Source organism: Arvicanthis niloticus, chromosome X (assembly GCF_011762505.2).
Source record: "Arvicanthis niloticus isolate mArvNil1 chromosome X, mArvNil1.pat.X, whole genome shotgun sequence".
Lineage (NCBI taxonomy): Eukaryota > Metazoa > Chordata > Mammalia > Rodentia > Muridae > Arvicanthis > Arvicanthis niloticus.
This window is the reverse complement of record NC_047679.1, coordinates 56724145-56748117: the sequence shown is the minus strand read 5'-3', so window position 1 is coordinate 56748117 and position 23973 is coordinate 56724145. Positions and strand designations below refer to the sequence as shown.

The window sequence follows — 23973 nt, the reverse complement described above, 5'->3', positions numbered from 1 at the left end:
GGGCGTACAACTTACCAAGATAATCAGATAAACAGATAAAGCAATCAAGATAAACAGGCAAGGTCAGAGGTTCCTCTCTGAGGTGATTCTGGATTCTGTAAGGTTGGAAACAATAACCATCACCATTAGTGATGCTAAGCGTAAGCATGTTTTCATGTCTCTGGTTTGTGTGTGTGTGTGTGTGTGTGTGTGTGTGTGTGTGTGATATTAGCCCATTACCAGGTGAACAGTTTGCAATTATTTTCTCCCATTCTGTGTGTTGTATCTTCACCCTTGAGTCTTTTCAAATTTTATTATTTTTGATGTGAAAATCATTTGTTTTTTTTCTTGTCCATGTTTTTCATATTGTAGCCTGAAAGTCATTATTCAGGCTGGTTTTTCTCCATGTATTAGAGCATTAGTTACTTTGGTATTGCTGTAATGAAGGTAACTTATGGAACAAAGGTTTTATTTGGTCTTATAGTTCTGGGGGGTTAGAGTCTATGATGTAGAGCAGAGGTTGTAGGATGTAGGGCTGTAGGCATGGCAGCTGGAGCAGAAGCTGGAAGCTCACTTTTCAAACCACAAGCACTAAGCAGAGAGAGTGAACTGAAAATGGTGCAAATCTTAAAGCCCACCTTCAGGCCATACTTTCTCCATCAAGAATATACCTCCTGAACCTACCATAACAGTGCCAACAAGCTGGGACCAATATTCAAATGCTGAGACCATGGGGGAATATTTCATTTAGGTCACTATTATTACTAGAGGCTTTTCATTTCCATCGTTTAGTCATTCTGAATTAACTTTTATATAAAAATATGAGACCCTAAAACTATTGAAGACAAATAATGTCCTTTCCTCACTGTGTATTCTTGGCAGCTTTGGCAAAGATAGTAGTCAATCAGTTGGTAGTCAATGTATGGATTTCTTTCTAGGCTCTCCTCTGTTCCATGGGTCTATATGTCTTTTATTTTGCCAGTATTATAAGGTGTATTGATTAGTATAGTAAGGTTATATGATGCCTTCACATTATTATTATTATTATTATTTCTATTATTTTAAAATTGTATATGTTTGGGTCCTTTGCTTGCATGCATAGCTGTGTACCGTGTTCATGCTTGGTACCTGAGGAGGCTGAAGAGGGTACCAGATTCCCTGAAAGTGGAGTTACAGAAGGCTGTGAGCCATCCTGTGGGTGCTGGGAACCAAACCACAGTGCTCCAGCCTACCTTTGTTTTTGTTCAAGTTCACTTTGACTACCTGAATAGTATTTTGTGATGCTATATGAAATTTATAGCATTTTTTTCATTTTGTGAAGAATGCCAGTGATGGTTTAATAGGGATTGCACTCAACCTATAGATAAATAGTTTTTGGTAGCAAAATGTTTTTAACAAAATTAACTCTTCTGGTCTATAAATGGGGAATATTTTTCCATTTAGGCCTTCTCATTCTTTCATCAGCACAGTACAATGGTATATATCTGTAATCTCAGCACTTGAGAGACAGAGTCATGAGGACTGCCACAAGTTTGAGGCCAACCTGGTCCATATAGTGAGTTCCAGGCCAGCCAAAGATGTAAAGTGAGACCATGGCTCCAAAAGAAATACCTAAATAAAACAAAAAATTTCACTAGTATTTTATATTTTTCAGTGCATAGATCTACATATCTTTGGTTAAATTTATTTCTAAGTATGTTCACAACTCTAAATGAGATTGCTTCTGTGAAATCTTTCATCAATTATTTCTGTCATCGTGTCAACTTATTAAAAATCAGTAGATTTTTGCACATTGATTTTGTGTCCTGTCATTTTATTGTACCTATCAGCTCTGACAGCTTCTGGTTGAGTGTTTAGAGTTTTCTGAAAGATTATAAGGTGATGTTATCTGGAAACAATGAAATTTAACTTATCCTTTCCAACTTCTGTCATGCCTGTTAGCATTTTGTCTAGGCTCCGACCCACAGTTACCTAGCAACAGCTAAGTGTGCCTGGCTCACTATAAAATGAGCTGCTTGCTCCACTTCACTCTGTCTTGCCTTTTTGATCTAGCTCTGCCTCTCTGCCTCTACTACCCTCTTAACTCCCCTCCCTGTGCCCTGAATAAACTCTATTCTATACTATACCATCATGTGGCTGGTCCTTCAGGAAGAAGGGATACTTCAGCATGGGCCCTTGGAGGCACTCCCTTCCTCCACACCTGACTACACCTCCACCAAACATATTCCTTCTCTCCTTACATTTTTATAAAACACAGCAATGCCAAAATATCGGTTAGCCACAATCACTATGACACAAGCTAAGATTTTATTCTTCATCAATGTGATGAAGGAAAGAAACACCAAAAAAGCAGTATAGATGAGTAGGAAAGGATGGTTTCTTACTTCATTCCTAAAAGGAAGTCAAATGGATGCATGTGTTCAGTTTTCACATTAAACTGAGCATCTGGGAATAGAACTCAAACATTTCATCATGTGGCATTAACACATTAAATGCAGGTGGTGTCAGAGAATAGGATTATAGTCCTTCAAAAATAACACTGTCAACTAGGCAGTAAGGCAGTCTACAGCATATGTCTAGGTACTTCATCACTAACTATACAGGTAGCAATTTTAAAATGAAAAGGAAGACAAATGAGCTCTAACTTTTGAAAATATTTTTGTTATAATCAATAAGAAAAAAAACACCAATTTGGTTATACATCAGAATTTCAAAATACATCATTGTACCAGAGGATCAAAACCAAAACTGTATGTCAGATATTCAAGTGTAAGTGAGCAGTGGCCCCTTTGCACAGCTTTCTAGGACTAATGAAGAGAGGCCACATCAGAAGTAGGATTTCTGTGATTAAGGAAAGCTCTTCTCATCCAGAGGTCTATAGGCCAGCATTGCTTTTTAATAATTAATATGATAATTTTAGTAGATAAGCTCCATGCACAGAACATGGACATAACAGGATGGACAATCTGTATACTATATAATTTTCTCACTCTTATTTATAGAGTGCCTGAATACCAAGTAGTACATTAAAATACTCTTTTGTGCCTGCTTCAACTTCATTAACAGCATATTCCTTATAAACTGTTTCCCCTAGATTTCTCATAATTTATGCAATCTTTTGATTGGAGTCCATAGTCCCCCTGGCAGAAAGACAAAGGAGCTATTTTTGCCTGGTAATAAAGTCCCAATCATCAACAAGCCATGTTTAGCTCTTCAGAACTTCTTAAGTTCCGTTCTTTCCAGGACTCTAACCTTGTTTTATTTGTTGTTTTTTACATTTTCCTTTCTTCTTCTTCTTCTTCTTCTTCTTCTTCTTCTTCTTCTTCTTCTTCTTCTTCTTCTTCTTCTTCTTCTTCTTCTTCTCCTTCTCCTTCTCCTTCTCCTTCTCCTTCTCCTTCTCCTTCTCCTTCTCCTTCTCCTTCTCCTTCTCCTTCTCCTTCTCCTTCTCCTTCTCCTTCTCCTTCTCCTTCTTCTTCTTCTTCTTTGGTTTTTTTTGAGACAGGGTTTCTCTGTGTAGCCCTGGCTGTCCTGGAACTCACTCTGTAGACCAGGCTGGCCTCGAACTCAGAAATCCACTTGCCTCTGCCTCCCAAGTGCTGGGTAGGATTAAAGGCATGAGCCACCATGCCCGGCTAATTTTATTTATTTTAAAAACTCTTAAAATACATTTTTATTTTCTGTGTTTAGGTATTGCCTACATGTGTCTGTGCATCACATATGTGCCTGGGGCCCATGTAGACCAGAAAAGGCCATCACATCCCCTGAAACTTGAGTTGTAGATGGTTGTGATCTGATATCACATGGGTGCTGAGAACCAAACCCAGGTTCTTGGCAAGAGCAGGCAGTGCTCTTAACTGCTTAGCTATCTCTCCTGCCCAATGTCTTATTTTTGTGCTGGTCTTCTGACGGTCACCATGCTTACCTGCTGTGTTCATATCCAGGAGGCAGTGTTTCATCAGATTCCTCCTCATCCTCCAGCTCTTACAATCATTCCACCTCTTTTTCCTTGAATCATTGGAAGAATGAGATAGATAACTTGTTTAGGACTTTGTTTTCTTTCTTTCTTTCTTTTTTTTTTTTTCTGGCCTCAGCAGCACACTCCATCACCTGGTTCCCAGAACTCAGATTGTGCAGTGGTCATGTCATCATCAACAGGGCTCGCAGTTAGAGGCATGGGTACCCCTAAATCTGTGCCCTCCCCCAAGCCTGGCCTCACCCTCGGTCCCTCACCCCTCAGCTCCAAGCTCCAGGTCCCCTAACCCCATCACCTGCCACTTTTTTATAATCCACTTAAGTTCCAGACTGGCAGCACTGGCTATGAGAGGCCTGATCATATAAGGAAAATACCTCGGGCTCACTCGGGGCTGCCTCGGGGACCCAGGCGCTCCCTGCTCTACAATATTCCCTCTCCCTTCTCTAGACGCCCCAGTTACCCTCTGCTGCACCCCTTGAACCTAGCACAGGCTTAGGGCCTTGTTTTCAGTAGTAGACTATACCTTTAAATTTTCCCATAAACACTTTAGTTGAAGGGTTTTCACTTGATTGGAATTTTGTGTCAACGTTTAACATATTTTCCTTCACAGAGAAGTTGTCCATAATAGGCTAGAGAGATGGCTTAGCAGTCCTAGAGGGACACATATTCCATATTCAGAGGATCAGAGGATCTAATACCCTCTGACCTATATGGGCACCTGCATGAACATCATGTACATAAACTTATGCAGGCATACATATATACACATAAATAAAAATTGTTTTGTTTTCTTGACAGAGTTTCTCTGGCTGTCCTGAAACTCACTCCATAGACCAGGCTGGCCTCAAACTCAGAGATCTTTCTGCTTCTGCCTTCTGAGTCTGGCATCAAAGGTGTGAGCCACCACTGCTCATCTAACAAAATTTTCTTAAGAAAAAGAAGACATCAGGGCTGGGTGTCATGGTGCACATCTTTAATTTCAGCATTTGGGACTGGTTAGACTGACTGCCCAATCTTGGAGTGCCAAGAATCTGACGGTCTTCACCCAGCTCTGTAGTTACAGATACAACCCACCATGCCTGGCCTTTCCCATGGGTGCTGGGGATCAGAACTCAGGTCCTCATACTTATGAGATAGTCACTTTACCCATTGAGTAACCTCCCTAGGCCCAACTTTTGACAGTGTTTTTATTTTAATATTTTGAAAGTGTTATCACATTACCCGTAGCCTCCCTGACTCCTAGTGAGAAGTCTGTTGTTCATCTTATTGAAGGTCCCTTACATGTGACAAGTTACTTTACTTGTTTAAAAGATTTCCTTTTTATCATTAACTTAATGGTTTCATTTTAAATGTGCTTCAGTGTGATCTCTGATTTTATCTTACTTGGAATATATTGAGATTTGTGGATAGATGTGTTCATGTCTTTGATCAAAATTGGAACATTCTTCCTCCTCCTCCTCCTTCTCTTTCTCTTCCTCTTCTTCTGGAAACAGGGTTGCATGCAGCCCAGACTGGCCTTGAACCTTGAACTCACTATATAGTCAAGGTTTTCCTTGAATTCCTGATGCTCTTAAATCACCTCTTGATCCTTGAACCTTCATCTTCCTGGTGCTGGGTGTAAGTTACCATTCTTATCTCTTCTGTTGTCATTTTTCTCTTTTTTAATTATTATTTTTTTTACAATGCAACTGCAGCTTCCCCCTCCCATATCTCCTCCCAGTCTGGACCCCCACCTTTCCTCTGCCCGCCCCTCCATTCCTCCTTTGTATATATTCAGAAAAGGGCGCCTCTCCTGGATATCAAACAAACATGACATCAAGCTGTAGGTAGGAAGACTAGGCACCTCCCCTTGTATTAAGGTTGACTTCTCTCATCATGTCTTCAAGGTTCTTTCTATTTCATTTTCTTCCTTCTCTCCTTTTGTAATTCCTTTTAAAAATTTTACTGCTGTCTTGCCTCTCTGTATACCGTTGTTCTCTCTCTCTCTCTCTCTCTCTCTCTCTCTCTCTCTCTTTCTCTCTCTTTCTTCTTCCCTTCTCCCTCTCGCTCTGACCCTGCTTGCTCCGGCCCAAAGTTTCTAATTTATTTATTATATATAAGTACACTTCAGACACCCCATCAGAGGGCATCAGATCTCACTACGGATAGTTGTGAGCTACCATGTGGTTGTTGGGATTTGAACTCATGGCCTCCAGAAGGGCAGTCAGTGCTCTTGACCGCTGAGCCATCTCACCAGCCCTCCTTTTGTAATTCTTATAATGTTCATGTTGACAAAGTAAGTGATGTGTTATAAGATTTTTAGATTCTGTTCAGGTTATTTTACTTCCTTTTTCTGCTGCTCAGACTACATCATTTTTTTGTTATTGTTTTTGTTTTTGAGACAGAGTTTCTCTGTGTATGAGCGCTGGCTGTTCTGGAGTTTGTTCTGTAGATCAGGCTGAGCTCAAGCTCCCAGAGATGCACAGGCCTCTGCCTCCTGAGTGCCGGGATTAAAGAACCACGCCCAGCTCAGACTACAGAATTTAACTAATCTAGCTTCAAAGTCACTGATTCCCTTTTCTGTCACTTCAAATTTAGTGTTGAAAGCTTCTTAGTAGCCTGGCTTTGTAGCACATGCATGCATACCAACTGTTTGGGAGGCCAAGGCTGGAAAGGTCCTTGTGGGCTACACAGTGAAATCCTGTCTCCAGTTGAAAAGAAAAAAAAAAAAAAAAAAAAAAAAAAAAAAAAAAGGAAAGCTCGGTGGGGGTGTAGCTTAGTGGTAGAGCATTTGCCTAGCACCATATCGTCTGGATTAGAACTCAGAACTGCAAGAAAAAAAGCATCCAATAAATTCGTGTGTTTGTTTTTAAGAAAGGATCCCGGTGATTGCCAGGGAGATAACCTTCGCTCAGCATGGCGGCGATTTCCCCCAGACACCTGGCAGCCGCCCAATGTCTACCTGGAGACTAGCATGGGGATCCTGTTGCTGGAGCTGTACTGGAAGCACGCGCCAAAGACCTGCAAGAACTTTGCCAAGCCGGGGCTACTACAATGGCACCAAGTTCCACAGGATCATCAAGGACTTCATGATCCAAGGCGGTGACCCGATGGGCACAGGTCGAGGTGGTGCATCTATTTATGGCAAACAGTTTGAAGATAAACTTCATCCAGACCTGAAGTTCACTGGGGCTGGGATTCTTGCAATTGGCCAATGCAGGACCAGACACCAACGGCAGCCAGTTCTTTGTGACCCTCGCCCCCACGCAGTGGTTGGACAGCAAACATACCATTTTTGGACGAGTGTGCCAGGGTATAGGGATGGTGAATCGAGTGGGCACGGTTGAAACAAACTCCCAGGACCGTCCTGTGGATGATGTGAAGATCCTAAAGGCGTACCCTTCTGGGTAGATTGGCTGCTGTCTTCAACACGCTCAGGTCCTAGTGAGCTGTTTTCTGGATGACAGAGTGCCATGTGATTCAGCGTCATGCATACCTACTCTGAAACAGAGGGGTAATCTCTGGGGACATTTGTATTCTGGCTGACAATCACAGACTTGAAAAGCAGGCCGCTAGCTGCATAGCCCTGCTCAGCCTCCAGCGTGAGTTCTTCCAGGAATATGCACAGTTCTCTCTCTCTCTCTCTCTCTCTCTCTCTCTCTCTCTCTCTCTCTCTCTCTCTCTCTCTCTCTCTCTCTCTCTCTCTCTCCCCTCTGAGCCTGAGCATCGATACTGCTGCTTCTGACACTAAACATCCCACGCAAAGCCATATTGAATCCTTGCCAAATGAAAAATGCATCCAACAATCAAGTTGCTTCTTTAAGAAGGTGTCAAGTGGGGGTGATAGTGTGTAATGATTGGGCAATGAATCTCTGGGAGGAAGCAGAAGCGTTGGCCATCCCTCCCCCGCGCCCCCCTTGTCCCCCCCCCTCGAGGGAGTGAGAGTCTAGTGAGCACAAGGCCAGGCCTTTACAGGCCTCCCCACAGGAAGTGACACGTTTTAGGTCTTTAGAAAAAAATAGATAAAAGGTTTTTATGCATGATGTCTTTGGCTTTTTTTTTCCTCTTTGGATTTGAAGGGGTTGGGGTAAGGAGGATGTTAATACCTATGTAATACATAGACACTTCCAGAATAAAACACCATTGGTGGTTGAAAAAAAAAAAAAAGAAGAAAAGAAAGAAAAGAAAAAAAGGAGAAAGGATCCCATGTAGCTCAGGCTTCAAACTTGCTGTGTAGCTGAGGATGACCTCAAAGTTCTGATCCTTCTGCCTTTATCAACCTGAATGGGGAGATTACAGGTATGAACCAAGATACCTGGTTCTATATAGTGATGGAGATCAAAACCAGGGCCCTTTGCATGCTAGGTAAACACTCTTCCAACTGAGCTACATCCACAGTCCAAATATGCATTCTCTATTTTTGTTTTCTATTTGTCCACATGTCACTTTCTTATCTTTCCTTTAGATATTTTTATATGCTCTCTTAACATCTAAGCAAATTTATCATAATGGACATAAGGTCTTTGTTTAGCTGCTCTATGTGTTCTCCCTCAGGCACAGTATCCAGTCGTTTCTTCTGTGAAGTATGTGCTATACTTCATTGATAATTTTACAGTTATTTTTATTGAAAATTGAATCATCAGAATATTGGAAATCAGATTTTCATCTGTCTTCAGGCATTACTTGTGTTCCTTTCGGTATCTGGTAGCTGTTGCTATTTATTTAATACTGTTCTAAACTACTGTTTTATACTATTTATCTGTGTGCCTAAGTGTATGTACATGCACTGCATGTTTGTATGAGTGCATGGAAGTCAGGAAAGTGTGTTGCATACCAGGGATGCTCTTTATTTCTCTCTGTGTCTCAGTCTGTCTCTCTGTCTCTGTCTCTCTGTCTCTGTCTGTCTCTCTGTCTCTGTCTCTGTCTGTCTCTCTGTCTCTGTCTGTCTCTGTCTCTCTGTCTCTGTCTGTCTCTGTCTGTCTCTCTGTCTCTGTCTGTCTCTCTGTCTCTGTCTGTCTCTGTCTCTCTGTCTCTGTCTGTCTCTGTCTGTCTCTCTGTCTCTGTCTGTCTCTCTGTCTCTTTGTCTCTGTCTGCCTCTCTGTCTCTCTGTCTCTGTCCCTCTGTCTCTGTCACTCTGCCTCTTCTGTCTCTCCTTTCTGGAGCTGAGGAATGAATCCAGAACCTCTCAGTTGCTAGGCAAGTGCTCTATCACTGAGCTAAATCACCAAACCCTTTTGTACCATTTTCTAAACTCCCCTATCAGGCTAGGCCAGTGTCAGACAAGGTTGTACTGGAAGAGGAGGGGAGAGACATTTTCTCTGGCAGAGAACTAACTGACTTGTGGAGTTATCTGAAATGTTTGCTTAAATGCAATTAAAGGTAAGGTGCTTCAACAGTCTATGTCATTTGAGTTCATTGTTTTGTAGCAATTATCTCTCACCTCCTGGAGTTCCCTCCTGCTCAGAGACATTTCCTGTGCTCCACTAAGAGGAGGCCTTTTAAAGCCTTTCTGGTTTGAGAGGGATTAGAGAAATGACTGTGAGTTTAAGTGTCTGTCTCTTCTGATGGTGTTTGTGTTTTAATTAGGTAGCTGCAGACTAGAGTCTCAGAGATCAGAGAAATTAAACTCAAAATCCATGTTTTACTAATGAGGATGATACTAGAGCTCTGAAAAGATGAGACCCCCATGGTCAACTCGTGAAGATAGGAAGAACCTTTGAGATCAAAACAATAAATCTCCCACAGGAATATTTTAAGCCTGAAAAAATAAGAGATAGAGATAGAGACAGAGACAGAGAGACAGAGACGAACTGAGGTTTTCCGTGAATTTTGGAAATGGGAGAAAGCATATGGGCCTTCCCAAACATGTTAAGAGGGTTAAAACTAGAATAAACCTTTAAAAGGCAATCCAAAACACTTAAGAAACAAACTAATGACATAACAGTCTCTTATTGGTGAAATGACTTAACTAAAAATCGCATAGCTCTTCAGTTACAGAATCAGGTAAAACTAGAAACCAATCTCTTATTCCTTGACTCACTAGTATCTTCTAATACCATGCTGCCATGTACCTTTACTGTCAATTTACAGCATTTTCCTGGATGACAGACACACAAAATGGGACTTCTTTGCTTTGCACTGCCATTCGAAAGATTTAATGATCATATACTCAGATCTGCAGCTACTTTCCAAACCTACTAATTAGCATATATGAAACACTCAGTGATTGTCAATTATTTGTGTCTCTCCTTCCTTAGTACATTCAAGTTTGAATATGAGAGCCAGATATGCCTATTTGATGGACCGAGCCTAAATTATATAATGTGGCTATTCCTATAGATGAAACTCTCTAATGATTTCTTACTCATTTGCTATCAGAGTTGTAATCACTCTGCTGTAATTATTTTGCAGTATTTTGGGGAGGGGTGGGGTGAGGTGGGCAGGGTCTCATTAACCCATGCTGTCTTCAAACTAATTATATAGTCAAGTGTCTTCTAGTCTCCACATCTTGAGTTCTGGGATTACAGGCATGAGCTACTATGCCCCATTTATGCAACTCTGGAGACTGGACCTACAGCTTCATGCTAGGCAAGTACTCTACGAATTGAGCTACGTTTCCAGCCCCTTTGCAGCTTTCTTAATGTGTAAGTGACAAGTAAGAAGTTGATGGGTTTTGATATATGTAAACACACTCAGTACTTTGCAGACTGATAGCTACCTTTTAAGTATTCTTCCTACTACCTTCCAATATATTTCTCCCTTCCAGTTCTTTTTTACTGGTTCCCTTTCTCTTCTTGACTTGACTTGGTAACCTTAAAACGTTTCCACTGAAGAAGTGGCCAATTGTCTGGATCTCAGCCAACAGTGGAAAACTTTCCTTAGGCCTTACTTCCCCCTGTATCTGGAAAGAAGCCAGATCCTCCCAGTGATCTTTCTTTGTAGTCACACACAAACTCTAAGATAAACTCAGGGGTGTTCAGTAAAGCATTTGAACACTGAAACACTGAATAAATTGCAAAGACTCTTCTGCAGTGTGCAAATTACTTGAGGAAGGGAAAAATAGTATGCATAAATTTGAAAAGCAATGAAAAGAAAGATATCCCTCTTTAATTCTTCATTTGCCTGACTGAAACCCGGTAGCCATTTGTTGAGTTTCTGTTTCTGCCTTGCTCCTTCCCACCCCCTTCCTTATTGAAGCTTACTTAGAGTGCAACCTTTGAGCTCTGGTGTTATCTTTCTTCTATCTACATGCCTCCAGTATATAGCATGGTAATATAGCCATAAAAGTGGGGGATGTATCCTTTTCTCAACACCCAGAGAAATAACAAACATATCTTTGAGAGAAAATGCCTTTAATATGCTATTAAGAAAATAAATCCATGTTTTTCAGAGTCTAGAGAAATGGAGAAACAACAGCTTTACAGCAAGAAAGGGCAGCTTCCATATAATTAAATGTGACAATTACTGCCAAAGGTATGTCTTTTGTATATTAGGAATGAGGTTGAGCCGGGCAGTGGTGGCACACGCCTTTAATCCCAGCACTTGGGAGGCAGAGGCAGGTGGATTTCTGAGTTCGAGGCCAGCCTGGTCTACAGAGTGAGTTCTAGGACAGCCAGGGCTACACAGAGAAACCCTGTCTCTAAAAACCAAAAAAAAAAAAAAAAAAAAAAAAAAAGGAATGAGGTTGGATTTAATATTGCAGACAGATCACTATCTGTAGGCAGAGGTCCTCACTGGCATTCATAATTGCCTTATTTTCCATCTTTAGAAAAATAACATGATGCTCACACTTCATTTTGCTCATCAGTAAAATGGGTGACTGGTACCTTCCTTATGAATGTGTTGGAAGGAATATACTTCCAAGACGTCAGGTCAGAAGTGGAAGTTTTTTTTTCTTAAATCTTTCCAAACAAATTGATATATCCTCAGTAGGAACCATGAAACCATAAACCCCCTTTCTGACCTTTCCTTAAGGGATGGGAAGACACAGTTTTTATTTTCAATTCCCAAGCAGGTAATTGTGACACCTTGTCTTTCAAAGGGAAGCTTAATCTTTGGCCATTTTGATGTGTGAACAGTGCACTGTGCCAACACAAAAGCTCTTGGCCATCCTGCTCACTACAGTACTTTTGCTTACCTGGACTGTGTGCTTTTAAGTGGCGAAATGCTTTCTTTGAGAATGCAAGGGTGTTTGTTCTGTATATTGAATATCTATCTATCTGTCTTGCTAGCAATTCAGTTAATCTGGCCTATATCGTTCTAGTCTGATTTCACTGTTTTGACAAAATTTGAAATAGGTGCATCTTCTAAGTTCTATGGTTAGGTAATTGATGGGCAGTGAGTATTATTCAAGGGGGAAAATGATCTTCATTTAAATAACCAATGGCAATAGATTTCTAATCACCTCCTAATGCTGTTTTACAAAGTAGCCTGTTAAGAAAGCTGGTTGTTGCTGGGCAGTGGTGGCGCATGCCTTTAATCCCAGCACTTGGGAGGCAGAGGCAGGTGGATTTCTGAGTTCGAGGCCAGCCTGGTCTACAGAGTGAGTACCAGGACAGCCAGGACTACACAGAGAAACCCTGTCTCGAAAAACAAAAACAAAAACAAAACAAAACAAAAACAAAACAAAACAAAAAAAACCCCAAAAAAGCAAAAAACAAAGAAAGCTGGTTGTTTTTTTAATTACTCCCCCTAAAAGGTAGCTACAGATAGAGAAATTGATGCTCACTTTACTTCTATCCCCTAAAAAGACCAGGAAGATACTCAGAATCAAATAACAAATACAAGAGCATATGCACAAACAAGTTTCTGAAATTGTGAACAAAGTTTCAAGGGCTCTTGAGTCTAGACTTTAAGTAGCAAAGCTTATCACACAGCTTTATGCTGTGTATGACAGCGTGGAATAAGAGTTGTCAGGGGATGGTTTCTGAGTAATAGAGTCTTCTGAAATATCTCCAACTCATCCTGTGTCTACTTATTTGGAAGTGTGCCTTATAAGGAATTATATCCAAACTCATCTGCCCTGCTGTTATCTTAGAGGCCAAAGAGACGATGTTATAGGAAGGATGCTTCGGTTTCTCTGCTCCTGTTTTCATTCGGAAACTATGACCTGCTGTATCTCAATTGGCTGAAATGCACGGACAGCAGATGGAGTAGTGAAGAAAGCATTAGGCAGTTCTCCGGGGCTGATGGAACCAGAGTCACTTTGCACGGAACCTCCACTGTTCTCAAACTGGGAGATTTTCTTTTTGATCATCTTCCTCTCCTTGGCTCTGCGATTCTGAAACCAGATTTTCACCTGAAACACAAAATGCTTTATACTTAGTGGGGACAACACCCTATGTGTAATCAACACAGCGAGTACTGGTCTTACAAGGCTCCTTCACACACATCACTTCATTTGAGCCTCAGGGTGACTTTATGAACGATACTCATTTTACAGATTCTAAAACACTGTGGCTCAGAAGGGGCAGGTGCTTTGTAAGAAATGAGACTGAAGTCATCAAACCTAGGACTACCGACTCTGAATGCAGAGCTCTATATATTATAACTCACTTGAATCTTCTGTTACACAAGTAGAAATAATTATATAATGATGCTGAGAACTGCTGATGAAAGATTTAAATAGCAGCAGCGATTACAATTGGTCATTAAAAGAAACTTCCTTATATTAAAAAGTTAACACCTAGAACTGGATGAACAGGATCATGAAATAGCATCTATTTCTTGTTAGAAATCAACACGAGAGTGGTATTAATGTGCCTATACGTGGCTGGAATGCAAACTGCTTGAGATAAGGCAAGGCATTAATGGATTTTACATTTTTAGACTTCTTTGATTCCAGCATCACGTCTAGACTTAGGGAAAAAATCACCAGGTGCTCATGTAATTGCCAAGTCTGAATGAGTGGAGACTGCTGACCTTTGATGTAACTTGATTTTCATTGAGTATTCACAGTAAGGTAAAATTGAGGCAGGCACCATAACATCATACAGAACAGAGAAGATTACATTTCCTATTTTGAATAACAGAAAAGCTCCATCCATGGAACTGCACTGGTATGCAGTTCCAGTTGTAGTTTGACTGATAGGAAGCAGACAGTGGCCATAGTTGTGAAATTTCCACTTTTCACACTTGTTAGTATTACTTGAGGGACCAGATCAATGTTTGACTTGATTGATGCATTGGCCTTCTGATCTCTTTGCACCTCTCTGCTCAATCTCTTGCTCCTAGGCCCACATGATACCCACCCATTAAATAGTTAATAAATCCTCTGGCCAATGAAACAATACAGGGTGAGTGTGGATTTAGGAGTGCTTAGAAAAGCATCTGTCTTCTGTTTTGCTATTTCCTCCAAACCCCAACTGATTGAAATGACTATGTGAGAATGTTTGGTAATACCTGTCTCTCAGAAAGGCCCAGGTTAACTGCCAGCTCTGACTTCCTCCTGATGGTGATGTATCTATTGCAGTGAAATTCCTTTTCCAGCTCCAGCCTTTGATGATCTGTGTAGACCACACGATACTTTTCTTTTGTCCTGGTTTTCCCTGTTGAGAAAGCATGAAATTTTATCTTATTTTTCTCTTCTGGAGATTATTTGGGTTGAGGGCACCAGTTAGTCTTCTAACTTTCATTTGTTACTTTGAAATATAAAGGAATCATATTTTAAGCCAAATATGTCATGTCTATTTCTCCATAAATGCATTATCATATATGGCCATGTTATCTATACCTAGCTGGATATGAATATAAACATCCATCATTCTACCATATATACGAAACCAACATCCTTTTCATGTTTCTCCTGAAACAATCAGTCAAATCACAGCTACTCTACCATTGATCTACTGTTGTGCCAAAACCTTTAAAATACTTAAACACTCAACCCACAGTTTTCATTACATTCCCATCCGTATATAACAATTGAATTAACAATAATGGCAACAGCCACCATGAATTACACTTTGCTTGTTTTTCTTGTTGTTGTTTTGTTTTGAGACAAGGTTTCTCTGAGAAGTTATGGCTGTCTTGGACTCAAGCTGTAGACCAGACTGTCCTTGAACTCACAAAGATCTACCCATCTCTGCCTCCTGAGTGCTGGGACTAAAGGTGTGCACCACCACACCAGGCCTTCATGAATTACATTTTATGCAAAGCTTTAATGACTGTTTCCCATTATCTTATCTACTTTGTTCAATTACGCAGCGAATGTTATTATATAGACACAGAACCTGAGGTTCAGTATAGGTAAGTGAATTTGTGCTGGTGAGCCTAAGAAGTGCAAACCCAAGCTTGTGTGTTTGACTCTTGGGTCAGTATGCTAGATTTATTCCCAGTTCAAACCTGTTGGGAAGTATAATCCCACATGCAGTATAATATTCTGGAATCCTGACATTGTAGTTATGTGTACTACCTAGAAAAAAATCATATAGTTTGAAAAGAAAATATTTATTGCCATTTAGCAAATTATGTTTCAACATGGCACCTAATATTTATTAGAAAAAGTAGTATTTTTCCTGTGGGAGTCTTAAGACTTTTTTAGTTCCAAGTGAATGGGGGAAGGAGGGTGTGTTGACTTAAGCAGACTGAAGTGAGGACTCCACGTGCTTTGAAAAGATATCCAAACATTTGGTTTGTGTTACAACATCTAGCTAATTTCTCATGCTTGCCTTCAAATAGAGTTTTATTCTTCCTTTCAAATTTTCCAAAGGTGATTAGGAAGTCTCTCTCTCTTTTCAGTTTCTCTCACCCCCTCTAGGTTCTGGCTTTTTTCTCTGTGGCTTTTAGAAAGTTCTTCTGATCTTCTCTGGTTGTTTTTGATGTGAGGTTTTGGGGGGCTGACCTGTAGGACAAAGACCTCTTTAAAGTGGGTCCCTAAACTCCATTGAGGTGTTAAGATGCAGCACAGGCCTAACAAAGGAGCTACATAGCTGGATCCCATCCTGAACCCTCTTTACATTCAGGAACATCAACCAATTGGCTTGGAATTTACAAGCCCTAAACAAATGTCAGACACCCTTTCATCTCCAGGAAGAGGATGGGGCATGGATGTAGAAACAGATCTACCTTAGGATTCAACTAAATGGTTGGATAACTTCTGGGCTACTCAGTGCGACAAAAATTCCTTCCCTTGAAATGATGAGGCCCGAGACCTAGCCAATTAGCTTTCCTCAAAGGCCCAAACTTCGAGTGAAATTTTTGGATCCATGCAGAAACACAAGAAACTAGGGATCTGGCTTTTGGCATCTTCCAAAGACAGAATGTATACTGAAGGAATAAAACAAACCCCTGAGGTTTAATTTGTTTTCAAGACCTCATTTTAAGAATCAAATTATATCTTTGAGAAGATAGTTCCTAAAACTGTTCCTGATCAAAAAAGGGACTGAGTTTAAATTTTAACTTGAAACAGGGAGGTTAAAATTCAACTTGTGTGTGTCTGTGTCTTCAGTTCAGTCAATTAATCAGTAAATATAACCAGACTTCAAGAACTCTGGAAAGATTGTGGTCCTTCCCCACCCCCATTGGTCATAAATTCTCCTCTTGCAGTTTCTTCTGAGGACAATAAAGTCAAGACCAGGCCTCTTTATTTGCCATGAAAATGCTCACCCTTTCCGGCAATATAACCTTCGAAGAAAGGGGCAGTGACAAGAGCTGAGATGCATATCAAAGCTGAACAAGTGTTAAAAAGGGTCCGTAGGCCCAATCTGATGATAAGACCAAAACCCCCAAAGACAAGGGAATATACTACCTGCACAGTTTACAAAGAGAAAGAAATGGAAACTTCCTGGCACCCTTCTCGTGCTGTCTTCTCAGAACCGTGGCTCTTTCCCCTATAGACTCTTCTCTGAGATGAGTAAAGGGATTTGGCCACTTTCTGGTAGAGCATAATGTTCATATTCCCACACTAAAGCCAAACACCAACAAAGCATGAGGAGGACTTGTTTTTATTGTTTAAGTTCCTCTATTTTCCAGAGACAATGGCATTTTGAGACCAGGGGATTTCCCTCTCAGCTGATATTGTGTGTTAATTTAGGAATGGAAAAAAAAATCTAAGATTTATTAAAGAGCTACTTACACACCTCTGAAATGAGAATTTCATTAGTTCTTCCGCAAAAGACTTGAACCTCCATAGTTCACAATGGTCCTTCCCACCACCCAGGAGGCAGTACTCTCACAGTTCACAAAGTGATGTCACTATATAGGATGACACTGTCACCATAAATATGGTTGAAATGGTGTTCAGTGGAGAGACTAGCAGCCAAAGTGATATTAGGCAGAAAAGCCCATACGGAGCTTCAGGATCACAATGGTGATGACAATGAAGAAAAGCGATGGAGACAGCCAGGTTTCTTACATAGACCATGATGACTTTTCAACTAATGGCAATCCTTTACTGCTTTTTTAATGAAAAATCACATCCAAACTCATTTAAAAAATTGTCCAACAAAATATGAAAAACCAAGGAAGACAATGACAAAAGCCTCAAGGATGATTAAGCAATTCAGTTTATGAAGTGTCCTAACTGAATACGGCTTTTAAAGTATTTCCTTAGTGGTGAGTGGCTTAATTAGAATCACTCAAATGACTTCCTCTCCTTTTGTAAACAGGGAAGCCTCTTTCCAGCTCTGCTTAGCAAGCAGCCTGGCCAATACTCATACAGGGCCACAGTTCTATACTAAAGAAAACAGTGGGAAATGACTTGTTCTCATACACTGGTGTTGTTTAAAATGTGAGACTGCTTGAAAATATTAACCTTGATAGAAATGTTTGGATAAGATAGATTGCATATAATGACATGTATTTGGAATAGAATACTGAGAAAACTACACAGCACTCAGGTGGATCTCTGTGAGTTCGAGGCCAGCCTGGTCTACAAAGCTAGTTCCAGGACAGCCAGAGCTGCACAAAGGAATCTTGTCTCAAAAAAAGAAAGAAAGAAAGAAAGAAAGAAAGAAAGAAAGAAAGAAAGAAAGAAAGAAGAAAGAAAAAAAGAAGAAAGAAAGGAAGAAAAAAGAGAAAACTATATACAAATAAAAATAAATACTGTTTAAATCAGATTATCTGGAAGGTAATAATTTATTATTCTACATGTCAATCTCCTTGCTTTAGAAATCACAGCTGTAATGAGTGTTACACACACACTGACACACACTCACACATGCACACATACACTTTAACTTGTCTGTTTCAATTATCTTCATTAATGAAAAAAAAAAAGCTTTCATGGATTGCCTTAATTCTGGGAAGGGCCACTTCCAGTCTGTTGTCCATACATCTCAACCCTAAACTATATGTTCATGTGCAGTGGTATAAGGTGAGCAGAAAGCTTAGGAAAATCTGATTGTCCACTCACTTAACAGACATTTAACACCTGCTCCCTTGCTAAGCATATGAAGGGGTATACTTTGGTTTGAAGTGTCCAATGGGGTGATAACATTTATTTTGTGGAGTTTGTAGCCCGATATCATGAAAGATACTCAGTGAGATTAGAATCTCCAGAACTTATGCAAAGCATCACTTATGTGTGTGGTGTGGGTGCTCTCATGCATAACTATCATCTTCTTAAATCATTGACAAATAACAACCTGAGCTACAAGAATATGCAAAAGGGTAGTACTAACTTACAAGGAATTCAAATGAGACAAATATTGATGTTAACAAAGCTTTGTGCAGTGGTGGCACACGCCTTTAATCCCAGCACTTGGGAGGCAGAGGCAGGCGGATTTCTGAGTTCGAGGCCAGCCTGGTTTACAGAGTGAGTTCCAGGACAGCCAGGGCTACACAGATAAACCCTGTCTCGAAAAAACCAAAACCAACCAACCAAACAAACAAACCAAAGCTTTGTCTAGAGGAAGAGTTGCCAAGAGTCCAAGGAGCTGCAATGTCATTCTGTTTTAAGCTTCTCCTGAACACTGAAGAGATGAAGGTATACAGACTAAGGGGGCTCCTTCTCAACTTCTCCTGGCATCAGAATTACCCAAAGAAGGCTCTGATATATATATATGACTTAAAAAGCAAAACAGAGAAAACTGTCATGTTCTCCATCAGCAACACAAAGGCAATTCATCACAACTGAATTTTCTTATTCTGTCCTTTTCCCCACACTGTTTTCCATGCCAAAAAACAAGCTAGTGACATTTTCCCCCTACAGCATTTCAAAGGACAATCCTAGACAGTAACTATTTTTATGACCTTTAAAAAATGTGTATTTTGTTTATTCTTAGGTTTTAGTGAATAGATGTTAATTTTACCCCAAAGATTAGATGCAACAACAGCTCTGGGGGTGAATGCCCTACCCTAACCTCATTTTTTAAAGTGACATGACTCACCCATATTTTCTGTTTAATATAAGTTCTTAAGCGTTACCTTTAACTCGGGATCTCCACCCTAGTTATAAAACTGGAGCTTCCTCCTTCTGGCTGAAAATTCTCCTAGAGGTAGGAAGTGGTATCTCCCCTACCCTTTCACCTTTGCTTTTTGGAGGAGAGAGAAGGGAAAACTCAGGGTTGTGAAGAGCATAATCGTCATGGACAAATACTATTGAAATATAATTGCCTCCCCAGAGGGATGAATGTGATAGTCAAATGTCACTAATTTTCTCTAATGACAGGGAACATGTATTGGAATAATAAGGAAATGTTAAGAGAACACCACCCTCTCCCAGTCCAAGATTAAAGTGGAATCCTCATTTCCTCTAAGCTCGCGCCTCCCTCCCCAACAGCTAGTTGCTCCGAGTGGTTGCCCGCCAGGGCTTACTGGTCAGCGACGTTAGACCTTAAACTGGGATCCTTATGTAAACCTTCTCATGTTTTGACGCTGTCGCAGACTTGCATTCTGCTTCTGCATTTGTGGCCACCTGCTGAACTAGGCTTTAGGCACTTAGTGGGGGAGGGGGGATGATAATACTCAGAACGCTTGTGTGCCTGGCGGGTGTAAGAATTGTGTCCTATGAAATGACAGCTCAGTGCTGTAACCTGGTTCACCTCAACGCTTCCTTTGGTGGGTAGGGACATTGGGAAAAGGCGATGGACTTCAAGACATTTCTAATTTGGGCTCTGGAAGCTGCTTCCTTGGGCATCTTGTAACGAGGCCGTTTTGCCGTGAAAGCCTTCATGGGCTGCACGGTCAGTTGCCAGCTAAGCAGCTACTAAATTGAGCATCACCAATTTTCAGCGAGGCTGCAAAGTATGGTAGGGAAAGATTTGGAGATAAAACCGGCAAGCACTGTGACAACTTTGGCTGTCCTTTCACCCCGTTCATCACATGTGCTTCTGTTTTTCCCTTGGGACAACGACAGGATTGGACCCCGATCCTTGTGGCCCGTCAGGAACACTGTTCTATACCCTTACTCCCTTCATTTATCTGGGTAAGGTCAAACCAAACCAAACCAAACCACACCACACCAAACCAAACCAAACCAAAAACCAAGCAAGCAAGCAAGCAAGCAAGCAAGCAAGCAAGCAAGCAAACAAAAAAGCCCACCTCAACAACCCCCAGGAGAGGTTTAGTTCCAACTGCTACTTTTAACCGGCTTTGAAACTAGGCTCAAAGGAGGGAATTACTTATCCCACCAGCCAGCTACGCTGCGGGCTGTTTGGCTGAACTTTCCTGCGGGACGCGGAGTGAAGAGTAAGAGGATAGCGGACCAAGAGTAGAGAGAGAACAGTGGGACGATGGATTACTCACCGGTCACCTGCACAGTCTTGCGCATCCACGCATAGGGGCTGTGGCGGCTCCTGCTGGGAGAAGTGGCGCCGGCGGTGCCTGAGTCGATGGAAACCAGTGACTCGCTGGCCGCGTCTGGCAGGCTACCGCCGTTGCTTGCACCCCCGGTGGGGCCCAGAGTGCTGTAGTCTGGGGAGCCGAAAGCTGGGGAGCTCGAGGTTATGTCGTTCATGGGCACTGTGCCCATTGTACTGGACGGCCCAGGGTATGTACTCCAGTCTTCCCGGGGCGGACTGTAGGGTGAGCTCCAGGCTCCCAGCGAAGGCCCGTGAGGATCCATGTTGGACATATGAGGATACCCCATGTAGTGTGGGTAAACTGGGGCTGCAGTAAAGTTGGAGGCAGGCAGAGGACTACCACTGCCTCCAGAGGTGCCCACTCCGGCTGTGCTGCTCCCTCCAGGGCTCCTGAGAGTCCCTGGGTACATGCCTGCTTCTTTTTCTAAAAGGCAGCTTCCATACATGGTGACTTGGATAGAAGAAGTTGCCCCCTAAGCCATCCTGAGGTCCCTGTAAACTTAGCGCCAACCGGAGTTTGAGACGCCAAGAGACTATCAATGGGTCAGCACTAGCTGAGATGCTAGCTCCTCTGCGCGGCTCGGACTACTCCATCCTTCCTTTCCTACCCTAAATTTCCAGGTGACTGGTAGTGGGCCATAGGAGGGCTACCAAAGGCTGGGCTGACGTCAAGGGGCTTCAAGCTTTTACATAGCATTTGCATTCAAATGAAGGGCCATTTAACGTCTACAGGAACTTGTTCGCTCCAAACACCTTCTCCCCTAGCTCCCAGCCATTCTGTGCCGCTTCCGGGATTCTTCTGCTTTCTTAGCTCCACTTTTGCGTTTTTTTGGAGGCAGTTGTTCCTCAAGAAATTTCTCATTGGCTTCTTCAAAATGAGACTGAGACTCGCAAAGTCTTGCTTCTTTTCACTGAGGCCCGACTTTCACTGATTTCCAGAGCCCAGCTTGCTGTCCTGGTTTCCCCCTCTGTTCATATTCTCCTGGTATGGATTTTCCAGTTGCCACTGGCCCATCATGCCACTGTAAAGGATTTTCCCTTCTCCCACACACTACTCGAGGAGAGGGCTTTGTTTCTATGGACAGATAGATATTCGTTTCACAAATGTATATTCAATATCCACAGTGTGTCAGGAATTGAAGACACTGGGGAAACAGCACTGACATATATTTCTAGCTTCCTAAAGTTACATTCCAGTTGGATGGAATATGCACAGATTAAAGAATAATGAAGCATATAGGCCATGAAAAGGGGACAGGGAGCAAGTGGATAGTGCCTTCTCTGAACTTCATATTAATGTATTAGTTTACAACTCTCTGCTTCAAAGTCAGTGCCTGAAAGGACAGGAACTCTTGAAGTTTGAAAACCATGGCAGCTACAGCAGACTTGCAGCTTCCTTCCAAAAGTATGATCTAGGCAAGCACTCTGCCACCTATATGCCAGACCTGTTCAGCCATTTTAAAAATAGAAATCCCAGCTGAAACTACATTACAAAGCAAGATTCATTAAGATGAAGTATGTAACCAGCTTGACTACAGTACTCATTCACTCATTCATTGAATAAATAGCATTTTCGATCAGGTCTTTATTCAAATAAGTTGTTACCAATTATTTGACCCTTATGACATACTACAGATTTTAATAGTTTGTGCGACCTCCTCAAATACTCCATTCCCTAGACTTTTTTTTCCTGGTTGGTTTCTTTTCAATCACTGGGTTATTGGTAGTTGCAGCTTTTCCTGCAACGACTTCTTAACACCAACAGTCTTCTTTCCTTTCTCCCTTTCTTGGCCTGTTGGCCCCTGCTCTAAGCTGCATTCTCTTCACTCTGTCTCTGCAGACCCTTCCTTACACTCCTTCTCTTCTTTGCACCCTTCTCTGTGCTGCCTTTCCCTGCACCCCATTCTTTGCACCTTTTTGCATCCCCTTCTACTTTGCCTCTTCTTTACAGCACCCTTCCCATCTGATTCGCTTTTGTTGCTGCCCCTACTTTCTTCACCCAGGCTTTGTCTTCTCCGGCTCAGTGAGGACTGTGTTATGTTGCAGGGTCCTTGTGTGTGGGTTTAGTTCAATATGATTCTCAGGTTCTTAGTAGAGTCTTGCTCAGGAGTCTGATGAATCATCGTGTGTGTTGTTTACAGGGCTCTTTGGCTCTCTGGACTTTTTCAAGATTCTGCTGAGGTCTGTATTGATCTTGTACATGGGAAGTCTATTGTTATTCTTGAGGAAAACAGTTTTAAACCAAGTGGCAAATGAGTCATATAACTTTCAGAAAGCACTGTCAGTACAAATGCAGAAATCTCTCCCATGTCCACCAGGAGCAATTTGCTTACATTAAGCAGAGCAATTCCAAGGATTTTTTTTTTTTAATGAAGACCTTGATGACACCATTGTCTTCATTATAGATGATGCAGGATCCCCTGCAGGTCCACCACAATTATACTTGATCATTTTTGCTCTTGTCAGCTCTCATTTATGAAGAAGCATAGAGCTTTTAAAAGCATTTTCATTAATTCTTTGAGAATTTCATGCAGTGCATTTTGGTCATGTTTATCTCTTCCCTCCTCTCCTCCCAGATCATCCTCACCTCCTTCTTACCCACCCAACTTTGTATTCTCTCTCTTTTAAAATTTACTTTTATTACTTTTAAGTGTGTGTGCATGTATGAGTACATGTATGTGTGTTGAGTGCAGATATTTGTTGAGGTCAGAGCTGGCTAGGTGCTTCTGAAGCTGAAGTCAGGTCAGCCACTGGATGTGGGTTCTAGGAATCCAATTCTGGTCTTCTGGACTATCTCTCCAGCCCTCCTCCTTTGAAAACAAAAGAAATAAACAAAAAACCAAAACAACAACAACAGAGTCTAATTTATGTTGGCCAATTACTCTTGGGTATGGGGGTCCATCTTGATGTTATTTCAGGTTTTAAGTTTCTAAAGTTTTAAGTTTCTAAAGCTTTTGTGGCCTTCTTGTAACCTTCAATCTTCAACCAACAAAGAAAGTTCAGTGACTTCTTTAATATAACTTTTAGATATGGGCATTCTGCTAAGGAGGAGGTGGCCAGGGCACAACACATGGCATACAGGTTTTTGGGCTCTATTCACTTTATCATGCCAACAATACCAGACATTGATTGAGGCACATGGGTGGTCTCCTCAATACAAATTTCTAAAGACATCTGGCTACATTAGTGGGTTCTACCACCTTAACTGTGGGAATTTCAGCTACAGCTTTGCCAATATCATGATTCTGCTCTAGTCTATGAGTTGCTAATTCAGACAGTACAAAGCTGCCTATTGGTTTT

General features: G+C 41.4%; 1 protein-coding gene, 2 non-coding genes and 1 pseudogene across 3 annotated transcripts; 1 reads left to right on the top strand and 3 right to left on the bottom strand.

Annotated features, from left to right (window-relative positions):
- Positions 1–4061: 4061 nt before the first annotated feature.
- Positions 4062–4134, bottom strand: LOC117695593 (small Cajal body-specific RNA 18). The gene has a single exon (XR_004604646.1).
- An 89-nt stretch (positions 4135–4223) lies between these two features.
- Positions 4224–4363, bottom strand: LOC117695599 (small Cajal body-specific RNA 17). The gene has a single exon (XR_004604651.1).
- Positions 4364–6210: 1847 nt separating this feature from the next.
- LOC117694974 (peptidyl-prolyl cis-trans isomerase-like 1 pseudogene) lies at positions 6211–7817 on the top strand (annotated as a pseudogene).
- Positions 7818–12159: 4342 nt separating this feature from the next.
- Cdx4 (caudal type homeobox 4) lies at positions 12160–21119 on the bottom strand. Its single transcript, XM_034484674.2, has 3 exons — positions 20618–21119; positions 14333–14478; positions 12160–13229 (listed from the first exon to the last, which is right to left on the bottom strand). Exons 1-3 carry the CDS (start codon positions 21117–21119, stop codon positions 13023–13025), a joined length of 855 nt encoding a protein of 284 aa, XP_034340565.1. The 3' UTR covers positions 12160–13022.
- Between the last annotated feature and the right edge of the window lie 2854 nt (positions 21120–23973).

Coding starts and splice junctions, on each gene's coding strand:
- Cdx4 (XM_034484674.2), bottom strand. CDS start 21,119: ATGTATGGAAGCTGCCTTTTAGAAAAAGAAGCAGGCATGTACCCAGGG. Junction 14,479..20,617: donor CAAGACTGTGCAGGTGACCG/GTGAGTAATCCA, acceptor CTTTCTCAACAG/GGAAAACCAGGACAAAAGAA. Junction 13,230..14,332: donor TGGGCCTTTCTGAGAGACAG/GTATTACCAAAC, acceptor TTTGTGTTTCAG/GTGAAAATCTGGTTTCAGAA.